General features: G+C 31.8%; 1 protein-coding gene across 2 annotated transcripts in view; it reads left to right on the top strand.

The window, feature by feature from the left end:
* FOXP2 (forkhead box P2) overlaps window positions 1–14,975 on the top strand; it is a 405,995-nt gene that overhangs the window by 239,179 nt on the left and 151,841 nt on the right. For both annotated transcript variants that reach the window (XM_030826322.1, XM_003261215.4), the window contains exon 3: window positions 7,080–7,169. In XM_030826322.1, coding sequence (XP_030682182.1) covers window positions 7,080–7,169 — 90 coding nt within the window. The remainder of the gene's footprint in view (window positions 1–7,079; window positions 7,170–14,975) is intronic.

Raw genomic sequence — 14,975 nt, forward strand, 5'->3', positions numbered from 1 at the left:
TGCCAGCTCTTCTTTGACAGTACCTCTCATGATTCTTGTTTTGAACTAACATGATTCATGTTATTCTTATCTCTTATTTGGACAGTTGCACATACGTTTTTACAAGTCTTTATACCTCTGTCTTGTCTCACTCTCTTCCTCCCTTATCTATCCTTTACAACATGATTTCAGTATTGTCCTAGGCCAGGCTTATTTTATTGCCAGATTTCAGCAAAATTTGTTCTTACCTGCTATGTAACATCAAGAATCTTTGTCATTTATTGTTTAGTTATAGCCAATAATTAGCCCCAACCAATCTTCTCATCATGTTTTACTAGTTCCTAGACTAAGCGTATGCTCTATCCAAGATCAATTATTTTCTTTTCACTATATATAATCTCACATCTTCTTTGTTCCTACTTAGCATGGCCTTCTGTCATCTCCACAAGATGGTTCTCATGTAACTCCAGCCCAAATATTATATCCTCCATAAAAATTTCAATGAGCTTCTCAACAAAAAATAATTTCTTTTACTTGTGAACTCCTGAAGCATTTTTAAAACATTGTCTATGGCCTTTTGACATTCCACTAGATCTTTCGTATTAAACGATAAGCTTTTGAAGATAGAAACAATGTCATATCACCCCTTCTACCTCCACAAGTGTGCAGTGCTTTGTTCTTTGCTGGGTATATGGGTCATAGTCGCAAACATTTTTAAGGACAAATACTTTTATGTATTTTATTCTTCCAAATATTTTCCCAAATACTACTTCTCCTACAGTCTTACTTTTAAGTTGAAGAGCATATGCAGAACAGAGGGTTCAAATAATAGTTTACATTCAGATATTGTAGTATAATTTAGTAGCATGTATTTTTCAGTTAATATCTGATATACTGGTTGAAATCATAGCAATACAGAAGTAATGAGTCTTCAATACATATCCAAACAAAAGATGATACTGGTCTCATAATGAAAAAAAAAAACCCTGCTAAGGTATGTGTAAAACAAAAAGTAAATCCAAAATCTATTTGGGAAAAATAATAAAATGTTTTATAGCAGAAAGATAAATAATCAAAAGAATGCACAAAAACTATTACAGTTACTGGAACATGTCCCATGATAAAGAGAAGTTGTAAAAGCATTAATTTTAGTAAAATCAGTCCTAATCTATCTTTACCTTTCATTCCTTAGAATTTTAAAGTTGGACAGAATTCCTTAATATGTATTTAAAATTATTGTAGGTAATATTAGGATATTACATTAGCAATTTATTACCATTAGCAATAGAATAGTGAAGAACATAGAGCTAGGAATATCAGGCTACTTGGTGTACTGCACCTTGTAGAATGCTGACTCTGAGGAAGAGAATGTGTTCTCCCTATTAAACTCATTCTACATCTGACAAAAACAAAACCTGTTTGTTTTGTACTGTTAACTCACAGGCTTATTTCTTAGAATTTCTGAGGTTATCTGGGGGTTTGGAGCCCTAATGGAATATACTGAATATTGAGTTTGGACTTGAACCTTGAAGAATTTATTCTCACTTCTGAGGATGACTTGAGGATCCATTCCATCACACATTCAATACCCTGATTGTCTCTCCTTTGGCTCTACATCATAAGATTTTTGATTGGTAAATAGGATGCTTTGCAAGTAATTACTCTTATTAAAGTACTCTTATTATAGTATAGTATCATTTTATAATTATTATACAATAAGTAGTCTTAGTATCTCAATTTGGCCTCCATAGTGATGTACAGTATAAATATAATATATCCACACATTAATTTTCTAACTTTATGTAACATATACTGTAAAAATATCATTTTAAAAATATTCTTTAATAATTAGCTTTTTAAACAAACAGACTAATTATGTATCAGGCATGAAAAAATAAAAGGTCAATAGCTACAGATGCATAATTTGACTCTGATAGATTGCTATTTGAAAATAGGTTATGCCAATTAGATGATTAATTTTCTTCTATTAAATAACATTATGAGACTTCAGATTACATTTATCAGTATATTCTCTTTAGTGGGAACATAATATGAAGAAAGGCCAAACAGAATACGAATTGATATCTTTTCTGGAAGGATCTGAATATACTTTTTATCAACCACACTTGGGAAAATAATTAGAAAATTAAACTCTGTTTGAAAACTTATTTTATGTTTCGTATTCAAAGTAACATGTTGAAGACACAATGTGTTAAAGGTTAAACTATATGAATATGAGGAGCAAAAATCTGGATGTCCTGCTGGCAATTTTTTTTTGGTTCTGGTTATCTGCAAAGTATACACCCCTTGTCAGTATAACTAGGGAGTGACTGTGTAAACATTCTTGTTTCGCCTGTTCCACATAATCGTTTCTTGTATCGTATTTCTTCTGACCTCGCTATCTGAAACCAATTACAGGAGATCCATTTGGGCTGCATCTATTTTCATAAGAAGCCTAGGCAACAGTGTTTTTCTCAGAGATGAATATCAACATCAAATATGCTTCTGAGTGCTTTGTTATTTATGTTTCAGAGAGATTTTGTAGCCTTCAGCTCTCAAGAATGTGTCACGCTGTGCTGTTTATACATTGAAGATATTAATGGGCGTAGATGTCATTTTTCATTTTAATGTCTCAAATGCAACAGGCTGATAGGTTAAGCATTCCTATTTTTATGGGGAGATATATGACTGATGTCTGTTTTTTCCCCAAATATACATATATTTACTTTGAAAAAAAAGTTATTTATAAACCTTAGCATACTCAACATTTTTTTTGTTTTACTGGGTATTTCTAAACTATTCTCAAATAATTTTATATTTGGTGAAAGTTTTCAGTGTTCTTCCGTGGAGAAAAGTATTTATCTGACAGGTTACAAAGCATTTTCATCCTTAGTTAATTATCACCATGACCTACTCATTAGAATTATTCTGTGAGGTTCATAACTAGCATAAAATTACTATTAGTGAAGAAGTATGCTTGAACTTTGCTTTTCTTACAAAAATTTAGTTAAAATTGCACAGTAAGAGTTAGGAATGATGTTTTCAGTAAGTATTTTAGAGGAAAAATGCACTCAATTATGAAAAATGTGCATTCCCACATCTCTGCAGCCTAACAAAATGTTTACGTTTAATCTCTTATAAAGATTATTTCTTTTTTCAAATTTTTTAATTTAACCTGATTTCAAATTTTAAGATGTCTTATCTTAATTTTCTTTAGGTTTCCTAAAATAGGATAACTTCATTAAGTAATGTGCACCCCTAATTAAAAACAAATGTGTTTTTGGAAACTAGATATGGTTTGGCTGCCTTCGAAATCTCTTTCTTGTTTCTGATACATTGGAAACAGATTCAATCATTGTGAAAGGAAATTTTGTAAACAACTTTTGCTTTTGTTCTAAATTAATTTTTGTGGGGGAGGGTGACCATCTAAATGACTAGATGGCTCAGAGAACTTTATGAATGGCCCTGAATTTCATCTTTTGTTTGTATTGATAGAAGTGGCAAGTGATTTTTAAATTAATATTTTGTGTCATTTGACACCTAACATTTTATATTGATGGAAGTGTTTTATCTAATAATCTTTCATTTTTTGAGTAGCTATAATAATAAATTGCAAAGATGAACTAAATGTCTCTGAGAAATTGTTTATTGAAATTCAGTCCTAAAGTGTTATCCAGAATACTGGAAATAAAAATGTCATATGATGCATGCAGTGAGAATGCAAACTGCCAGAGCTTTCTGCTTATGAGTTTTAAATCATTCCTGATCTCCTAGAATTGTTTTTTGTTCTCCTACCTCTTATGTTTACTATAGCAGTTTCTACTATACCAAAAGAATGTTGAAATAGGAAAGAAGTTATTTTTTCTAAGAGTTTGTATTAAAAGATGATCCTCAGCTATTTTGGAGATAATGCATATGAAAACCAAAATACTTTAAAAGTAAAAGCATTTTTTTTTTTTTTTTTTTTTTGAGATGGAGTCTCGCTCTGTCACCCAGGCTGGAGTGCAGTGGCACAGTCGCGGCTCACTGCAAGCTCCGCCTCCCGGGTTCACGCCATTCTCCTGCCTCAGCCTCTCCGAGTAGCTGGGACTACAGGCGCCCGCCACCACGCCCGGCTAATTTTTTTGTATTTTTAGTAGAGACGGGGTTTCACCGTGGTCTCACCGTGGTCTCGATCTCCTGACCTCATGATCCGCCAGCCTCGGCCTCCAAAAGTGCTGGGATTACAAGCGTGAGCCACCGCGCCCGGCCAGTAAAAGCATTTTTTTAGCCAACTATCTTGTGATATTTCATTACTATTATTACTCCTTTACTAACAGTGTAGGTGTATGCTTTTGACTAGTGATACTTTGATGAGCAAAACTTGTAATATATTTAATTTTCTAGTGTTTGTCTACAGACATTACGTAGCATTGACATATTCCATTGATTACATGGGTTATGTTGAATGAATATAACGCAGGATGGTAAAATGGATGGGGTCCTAAGCTTGGGAGAGAAGAGCTAGAGTTTTTGACCAGGCTCTGCTACCGCTTTGTGACTTCAATCAACTTATCCTAGTATTGATTCTTCAGTTACTTGTTTGAGAAAGGTAGCCTAGACAGTTTCTAAGGCCTTGTCCAGCTCTAGAATTTTGCAGTTCTATAGTAATAATTGAGCAGATACTCAGGATGTTACAAAAGTTTAGAGTTCTATCAGGCATCAGGGAAGTATTAATATATAATGAAATCCAATTTAAGAATGATGGGGGCAGTAGCCATTAAAACAGTAAATATTCTGTGATAGTTGTTCTATTCATTTACAGATTCAAAACAAAAAAGTTATACCGTTGTTTCCCATGTAAATTCTGAAAACTGAATATGCGCTCTTTACTGGTGAAGAATAATTCATTATAATGTCATATATTCTCCTTTACTAGAATCTTACTCGTTGCCTACTAATGATTCCTTTGACAGAACAGAAACAATATGGCACACTGGAATACACTCAGGCCTGGAAGCCAGGAGACCTTGAACAAAGCATTCATAAATTGCTTTGTGATCTTGAACAAAGCAACTGACTATTCTAGGTTTCATTTTTCTTATTTGCTAGAATAAAGAGGTAAAATTAGATGATTTTCAAGATTTCTTTTAGTCCTTGTCATTCATGATTCTAAGATCCTAAACAGTGTTCAATAAATTTTTTGAGAATAATAGATAACTACATAATTTAATATAAATTAAGGCAACAGGTAGACAAACTCATCAACTCGAAAAGAAAAAAAACTACATGAAAACAATTAGGCATTAACTGGAAAAATAATTGAATGCATTTTTTATTTTGAGAATTTCAGAGACACAGCCTAGGACAGCTATTGTAATTTCCATTTGGAAAAATATCATTTGTAGTCACTTTATAAGTGACAATTAAAAGAGGAAAGATATATTATTTAGAATATTGAATAAAAAGTTTCAAATAGTGAGCCTTGTGATAATAAAGTAATTACGGATTTTCTTTGTTTATATTTTCAAACTGAACTCTATAATAAATAGCCTGAGTTCACTGGAATGTGCTATCCTTAGAAATATTTAGGTTAATTTGTAATTACTCAAAAAGTTAAAAAACATCAACAAAGATGATTATCGTGAGTGAGTGTGTCTCCAAATGTAAAAAGTGTGCTTTACAAACTATGCCAGATCCTGCTATGGGAAGACAAATCAATGTTGTTAGGAGATGGTGCTAGTGCATTCAGTTTGTTTACTTTGGTTTCTATGTCTGCCTGCCTTCTCAGAAAACTTGCTTGGAGCCAGACTGTAGCAGCCCTCTCTGTCTTTTCATAATTGATCAGGGGATGACTGCCTTCCCTGAGGGTTAAGACGTGGCAACTTTTTCTGTTTGCTCAGCATCTCAATGCAGTAGTTCAAACATTGTTCACACCAGCTGGCAGTGTAATGCCATATGCACATCTTGTCAAAGCAACTGTTGTCATGGATACTAGAAACTCTCTTAAAAACCAGATCATTGATTACAATCAAAATTGTACTTTTTATCAGCTGAAATTCTTAATTATTATAGAAGAATATTAATCCAATAATGTTTTCTCATTGTGAAAAATTTATCTTGTATTCAAAAACAGTAAATAACATAGTAGGCCAATGATTTAGTTTTATGTGTTGAAAAATTTCATCATTAGTGTTCATTGAACTCAGTTGTTGAGAGAGAAAATGAATTTTTTAAGAGACTCTTAAAAGTTTTTGTTAATTAGTGTATACTCCTACCTTTAGAAGAATTTACTATGCATTTTGGTCTATGGCACTAGCATTTATATGTTAAGTTTATATAGTACATTTACTGAACTGTTCCTCCTCCAGTAAATGAAATGCTTACATTAATTTCTTATGTTAAGTTTTATTTTCCTAAGTGGGAAAGAAAACATAAAAATAAATGAAAACATCTTCTATTTTGATTGGTATTCTGTCACACATAGAAACAAACCTGATTGGTTGAGTGGTAATTTCTTTGTTCTCTGATTTTGCTAAGAATGCAAATGAAAACCACTCAATTTTATTTGGCATTAAAACTGCACTTTATTTTGTCAAAGGAGAAGTTTCCCCTTGAATTGTAAGTACAAAAAAAGTGTTTTTAATCTTTAGTGAAAATCCTTATTAATTCACTTTCAAGATAATCTGATGTTGATTTGTCAAATTTAATTACAGCTTCCGGTAACACTTGAAGTCTACTGCTTTTGCTCAAAATTGTAATATGAAAATGCAAATTGAATGATAATTTAAAAGGGAGTGGGCATTTTAGTTGAACACTCAAAGACAAGTTCCTTGTGGAAATGAGGTTATTGATGCAGTTTATGATTTTTATCCTCTTTAAGCACTTTAAACAAATTAACTTTATTTCCTGTAGGATTGCATGTTTCTCTGTGATTTTGAGTAAAGTTATATATGTGTGTTTGGCAATTTTTTTCATATTAGAAGATAAACAACAATGATTCTCTCTAGAAAGGAATATGGGAGTTCTTGTACATTGAAGCCTTTTACTATTAACCAAGAGATAATTGATAACTTAACTTTCAACAAAATATTTAGATATGGTTTCATTTTTACTTCTAGGCTCTCCAGGCAGCAAGACAACTTCTTTTACAGCAGCAAACAAGTGGATTGAAATCTCCTAAGAGCAGTGATAAACAGAGACCACTGCAGGTTAGTAAAGCACTCCTGTCCTTGGGGTCTTATTTTAAAAGATGTTCATAATGATAACAGATGTGCAGACCCAGTTGTATATATACAGGAAATTATTACATTTGTATATGTAGGTAATTTTAATTCATAAAAAGAATTCATTTTATCTTCTTAAAAGAGAAAAAAAATAATATTCTATTGACATACATTTTAAAAGTTTACAAGGTAACTCCTTGCAAAAAATACATAGGAACCACATTTGGTATACATAGGCATAAAGAATTTTGCATAAAACCCCCGTGTGGGATTTTATTCATACATGGGTTGAAATGTAAAATTTTTTTCTTAAAAGCAAAGTTATAGTAAAATGGTGTGGAAGGAAACAAAGAAGTCTTAGACAACCCTTCCGCAGTTGTATCCAAGTGACAAATGCAGAAAACCTCGAGGATTGCCAAAAAAACTGTTTGAGTTTGCCAAGGAGTTATTGCTGTTGCTACAGTTATAAAAACACATTCTGGAGTTTGTTGTCCTTACTCACTATGTTTGTCCTGTGAAACTGATAGTATGTATGTCTTTTAAAGTAACTTTTGTTACATAATATAATCCTTGTTTTATGCAGTCTTCTTAACCAAAATATGTGGGACATTTTCTTGGGGGAAGAAAACATTTTTAAGGTATATTGGTATATTTTTTGACTGTTTGGAAGGTAAATTCTGGAATTGCATAAAACATCTCTCAAAGTGTTCACCAGCTCTGTTGAAAGATAAATAATGCTTTTTCCTGAATCATATGTTATATACATGTCTAATAAGGCAAATTTAGTTTTTTTAACATCTCTTGTGGCTTTATTTAACAAAAAAAAAAAAAAAAAAAAGCAATTTTTTATGGCCCAGCTGTCTGTTTTTATTTTCAGGTGTACTTACAGATGTTAGTAACTAAGTCTTACATGATGGCCTTCTGGAGCTTAGTTTGTATAAGAGAGAATTATAAGCTTCTGATGTATACAATCCAAAAATTACTTGTTACCTAAAAACTAGATAAAATGTATGGTCCCTAAACAAATTTGAGATAAGAGTAGATTTTCCTGGGAACAAAGTCATCTGTGGAGGGTGGATGAGAAGAAGAGGGACTTGGGGATAAGGGATGTTTCAACAGAGTACAGATGTCTGCCATGACTGGAAATGAAAGTTTTATTTAATCACCCTGAGTTTAAGATTCTTTTCAGTTTTTTTTTCTCTTTTAAAACAACTTCATATTCCTTTGTTTTAACTAATGAATAATTCTGTGTCACTTTCCTCACCATCATATTCTTCTCCAATTTATAATGGGAGCGTAGGTGTAGTATTTCCATGGAGTTATCTGATTCCATGAGAGTCTCTTCATGCATTTACATGACAGAGAAAAATTTACATAGAAGTCACAGAAGATAGCAAATGAAATGTTTATCCTCACTATGGCTTCAGAGTGGGAATTTTGCTTTATTGTTGGAATAGAAAAGCAGAATTAGATGCTGGCAACATAAGCAAAAGATAGGAATGAAGTTACTGTTTTGAGTGTCTAAAAAATACTATATATTTTCCTAATTCTATTTTATCATATTTCTTGACAAAATAGAGGAATTCACAGTTGCTTCTTCCTCTCCAAAGCTAAGTCCAGTAGAAGTTTCTATATTGCTGGTTACCAGGGTATCTCTGGAAAGAATGGCTGGGCTTTAGTTTTTCTATTTTTTTTTTTGTTGTTGTTGTTGTTGTTGCATTGAAAGGCAAGATTTGATACTTGGATTAAAATATACATACTTTTCCATACAAAATACCCACAATAGAATGTGGGAATATTAATGGCTCTAAAATAAGAAATTGTTGTTTATCAATGCATAAGTAAAATTTTGAGCAGAAGTGTCCAGTTTTGTTATTTTAGCATAAAAGAATGATTAAAGCTATCATAAATGCCTTTTAACAATTGCAGTTGCTGACCATGACTACAAAGACTTTCATTGTGTCACTTGTTTTTCATTTTGTGATGCATATTAATCTGAATATATCTCCATTGTTTAGACTATAAAACTAGCATTTCAGTATTAGTTTGTAATTTTAATGAGATCTCATGCCAAAATATAGGAACGAGAAGTTGGGTTTTATGAATGAGAATTTGGAGATATTGAATGAGACATATTCACCAAAATATACACTGCAATTAATATAATGTGAGCCTTCATTTTTAGTATTTCATAGGACTTGATAAGCTTAGCAACTGGAGACATGCTGGGATTGTATTAAAAATCTAATAAAAGCTTAACAGCATTTGATACTAGCTTACACATCTGTTGTCAAACAGGAATATTAGGTAATGCTTATCCTTGTATCTTCAAATATTATTTAGCATGAGTTGCACTATTTGCCACTTATGTTTTAAAAAAGGGTACAATGTTTTCGTTAAAATTTTCAATAATTTGATATGAAATTAACATTTTAAAATTTTTCTTATATAATTCTCTCAAAATTTAGATCTTTTTCTACTTAACCAAGTGTTTAACAAAACATTCATAATAGAGTTAGTGTATTATCTTTACATTTCAAAAGGATAATTGAAAATATTTCAAAATCTGTAGGTGCAAGGCAAGATATTTGGTATTAATCGATTATGATGGTTCTTAATATGTCAGGCATAACATCTTTAGAGGACCAAAAGAGATACTTTGTATTTTTTATTTTAAAGTATAGTTTTGATAGAGAACTATTTTATAAAGTTTGAAAGAAAATACAGATTTCAAAATCTGTTTTGATGGCTCAAGTCACAAGAACAATATTCAGTTGCTTGTTAACATTCACCTGAATTTCTTTTCTCTGTTAAGAAGTGGTGGCCAGATTTGAAGTGTGACATGGTACAGAGTCTATTTTTAGTAGACAAGTATTTATCTACTATTATTTTTTCATTTACATTTGTTCAGGATTTTGTGCTACAGATGGCATAGATATTAGCATGTCTAATGCAAAATGGAAAGAAGAAAACATCACATCTGACAAGCTTGAGTGCCAATTGTAGTAGTGATTTCACTTTCATGTATAGATATCTGAATATATGTATTTGAAACATGTTTACAAAATCTCATTACATGAAACACCAGTTGAATAGGTGCAATCAGCAAGTACATTGATAAATGGCATATTGATGAATAATATATAAAGATTGTGATGCAAATGGGAGCCAATATTAACTTAAGCATTACCAGATGTTTCTGCTTTACATTCTTACTGTGTATCCCAGAAAACATATCCTAATAATAACAGCCAAAGACAGCTTCTCACTTTAATTTGTTTTCTTTATTTAAATCTACTCCTAGCACTTCCTAGACTTGACATATTCATAGTGATCCATAACGAGGAAAGTTAGCCAAAAAGAATAATACTTAATCCTTTCAATTTCATGAAATTAATTTTCAGTTTAGAAAGAGTAAGTTAACACACCACCCCACACACACACAAATGCCAACATGCACATACACACATGCACACTTCCATAATCTGTAAATTTAAAAAAATTTTTGTAAAATACATTTTCAATTTTCTAGCCTATGACAAATCTACTTAATTTAGTTTAGATATGAAAATTGGTCGCATTATTGTTCTTGTTACATTTACAGCCATGAGACAGACTTGTGGTTCTTCAACAGCTGTGCAGAGCAGAGACGTAAATTTAAGGTAAATGCCATTGCTTTGCTATCTTAGATGAATATTAGTTTTTAGCATTGTAATCACTTCCTTCATTGTAGGTTAATATATAATATAAAGTTCTCCTTTCTAATAGGTAATTGAATTCTAAAATTTTTATAATTCTGTCTTAAGAAGTTCAAGAATGGAATAGTAAAAAGCAAAAGAGAATTAAACTTGGGGGTCTTATTCTGACTCTGCCACAAATAGTTATATAAGTTTGAGGAAGTTACTTAACATCTTTAAAATAAAGATGTTGGGCTAACTGATGAACAAGATCTTAAATTCCATGGTTAAATATTTATTTTGTTTTCATTTTGAAGTAAGTGAGAAAAATCTTAATTTTTCAGGATTGGGTATATCTTGTTGGATATTAGCTTATGAAGTAAGGATTATGTTTTTGTTTGCTTGGTTTTTGTTACCAAACATTTGTTTATTAACATGCCGCATCCAGAAACAGTGCCTTGGAAACAAAGAATTAAATCCCATATGTATGGAAAACCATTGTGCAAATATAATTCTGTATATCTGAGGAAGCTTTGTGTTGTTTAATGCCTTGAAATATTATAAATTGAATTTATGAGAAATGTAAGCTACATAAAAATTATTTAACCAATGTATTTACTTTAATAATCTACATTGAAATATATTTTGATATAATGCAACTTAACATTATTTTTACTTTACTGTTTCATTCCAAATTGTTAAAAATAACAAAAGCTGACAAAACCAGAAATTCTATAGTAAACTAATTAGCAATACTGAAATTCCATATTCTATGTAAAAAATCAAGAATAAGTTATAAAAGTTTATAATTTGTAAAATATTCTGAAGGAAAATACTAACTTATATGGGATATAGAATCAGGCATTACAAAATGTATTTTAGGAAATGGTAAAATTTTATTTATGTAGCGATAAAGAATGAAATTGAATATTTATGTTTCAATATTACTTTTAAATATAACGTAGAAGAAGTGGAGAGAAGCTAAACCACATTTTGTTCCAAATAAAAGCAGCATTGTCAGAAAAATTGAGATACAGGTTTAAATAGAGCAATCTATTGTGATGCCAGAAATTTAGAAATAAGTTTTTAAAGATATTCTTTACTATTTATATTTTCTGTGTATTGAAAAATGAGCAGGAGGTCTAATACATTATTTCTTGATCATAAAAAAAAGAATTAATTCAAATACTGTTTGCAAGAACAGACTATGTCTTGTGTGGCTCTTATTTTCCCATTCCAGTGAAGAACATTTCTTAAAAGGCAGCATGAAATAGGCAAATTTAAAAGAATGTTATAGAATACAATGATGATGTTTCTATCCATGACCAGCTGCTCAAGGCTGACACCCTGTGGAGGAGGGTCTGGGACATTGAGCTCATTACTACTGAGCATGCTTGTGTGGAAAACTTACCGTATGATCTACTCATGGCGTATAGAAGAAAGAACCATGTGTTTTAGATCTGAAGCCTGCCCTTGCCATTAGTAGGGCTTTGGATAGAATAACCTGATCTCTTTGGAGCCTGTTTTCTCATCCCTAAAATAGGAATAAAGATACCTAACCTTTCAAGATTGCTGTGAAGACCAAACATTATATTATGTAAAGTACTTAGCATGAATCCTTGGATAAGGAGTTAATAAATAATTACCATTATGCTAGCCTCCAGGAAATTGATATTTAATTCCAGGTTATGATATATATTCTATATCATAGCATTTGGCCGTAATTTGTTACTATCCCCAGCTATTTCAATGATTTGAAGTATGCCCTTGTTGTAATTGTGTGTTTTAAGGAATACTAGAGTGTTTTCCCCTGCTATAGGCTCCCACCACATATATACTTCACACTCTCCAAACATAAACGTATATTTTAATGTTTATCTTCTCTATTAAACTGTAAGCTATACGACAGCAGGAATCATGAATTCCCTACTCTTCTCTAGTGCCTAGCACAGTGCTTGGTGAATAATAGAGCTCAATAAATAAACTTGTTGAAACAATGAAAAAGGAGGAGATTGTGCTGGGTGGAGCAAAGGAGGAGATTTGGAGGAGGAAAAAAACCATTCATTCATTCATTCAGTATAAATTGAGTGATTATTTATCATGTGTAATATCCTCAAGGACTTATGACTTAGTTGAGGAGATATTCAGAGTTGTGCACAAATAAACACATTATTGGCCACAGTGGATGTGCTGTAGAAATGGGAAAAACAGAAAGAACAATAAGCATTTAAAAAAGAAAACAATTCAGGCTAGAAGTGATCAGGGAAGACTTTGTAGAGAAGGTAGCATGTATGTTGGGCTTAAAGAAAAGGAATTTGGTAGATAAAGTAATTTTTGATGGAGAATTTTTTTAAAGATGTCATCAAAGATGTAGACATAGGAAATTCTGAGATCTGGTTAGGCAAGCGTAAGTAGTTTGTTTTGATCAGCCTAAAGATGTCATACTAATGGAATAATGAATGGGTTGGGGGCTAGAAATACACATCGCTGGTTGTATAGAGCTTAAAACGTCAAGCTAAGAAGTCAGTATTTTATGGATTGGGTAGAAGGGGCTATTAAAGTTTTTTGATGAGGAAGTGAAATTATCAAAGCAGTGGTCTGTGAAGATAGCAATGGTACATTTGGAGGATATTTTCAGTGAAGGGAATTCTGAGAAACCTGGAATAAGGATAATCCTTTAAAAACTATTTAGGTAGGCATGATGATGACTTAAGCTTTAGACATGTTGAGTTTGAGGAGATGGCAAGACAAGGAAGTAGAAATAGCTAGCTTTTAGCAAATTTGAAAGAAAGCTTGACAGAGGGTCAAGACTGAAGAGAAACATTTGGGGAACAAACACAGAAGTGATAGGTGAATCCATGGTAGTAGAGGAGATTGCTGAAAAAGGTAATTTGAAAAGAGGAGCTCAGTAACATTCATATTTTTTTAGAGCAAGAAGAAAAAGCAGAAGAGACAAGAGGAGACTAAAGCAATCAAATTAGCACTGGATTTATTAAAGAAGGTCAATAAAAGGGGGAGTTTATAAAATTTAAGGCCTTTCAGCCACATCAAGCAATGTCCACAGGAAGGAGAACATTTTTGCATAAACACTGTTTAGTTGATTGCAACACAGATAATTTTAAATCCCCGTCATTCTTCATCGTTCATCAGTAACTCTTAGGATCTGCAGTTCTAATGTGATCAATAATGAATAGAGAAAAATCATACTTTAACATGGATGATAAATAGAAAATACGGAATTAATAAATGTACTTTTGCTTCTCAGATTGCAGTGAAAGAAAATGTATGTTGCATATATAATACTGAACTTCCATAAATTAAATATGGAAGAACTTTGCTATCTAGGAGGCCAAATTTTTGCTTTTCTTAGCTACCCAAGCACTTGCTTCTTTCTGTAATCCATTAGGATTTTAAATATGTATTCCCATGATTTCTCTACCTTAACTAAAGTGAGAGCAAGAAAGAAATAGAACATTAATATTGTTATGGGAGCTCTCTATAGGATTTAAGACTTAGGCTGTGAATTTTATCTTAAGATGTTTGGAAGTGTTATACAAGCTAAATTGAATGACAAAGTGAAGAACCGTGTCAGCACATGATTAAAGACAAAAAGTAAAATTATTTTGAAATTTACTTACATTTAAGGTTATTTGTGTTTCCTCTGTGGATTCTATTTATATATTTCTATCAACCTGCCTTCTACATTTCTATTGGCTTTCTTAGAATGTTTCTGCTACCTTCACCTTTCCTACTGCTTTCTTTTCTCCTTTACCATTTTATTTTCTTCTCTCATCATGTAATCTTGTCTATTTTACTTTATTGCTGTCTCTTTGGTCCCATAAGAACACAGAAACTTTAAATATCTGTAACTATCTAATTCTATCATGAACCTACAAGATATTCTAATGTATCATTTTACTAACAAAATAAAACTGTGTCCATTCTTACAATCCAGTATCTAATATTTAATTCTTGTCTTACACCAAGAATAGTTTGTGCTATTTAAGTTGGAGTTTCAATAGGAAAGCACTTCTCCTCTTGAGTATCTCAGCTACTTAGAAGAACCTGGAACCCTAAGGCTTTTTCCTTTTCTTTTTAGTGCTAGAAATCTCCT

This window comes from Nomascus leucogenys, chromosome 13, assembly GCF_006542625.1.
Source record: "Nomascus leucogenys isolate Asia chromosome 13, Asia_NLE_v1, whole genome shotgun sequence".
NCBI classification, from domain to species: domain Eukaryota; kingdom Metazoa; phylum Chordata; class Mammalia; order Primates; family Hylobatidae; genus Nomascus; species Nomascus leucogenys.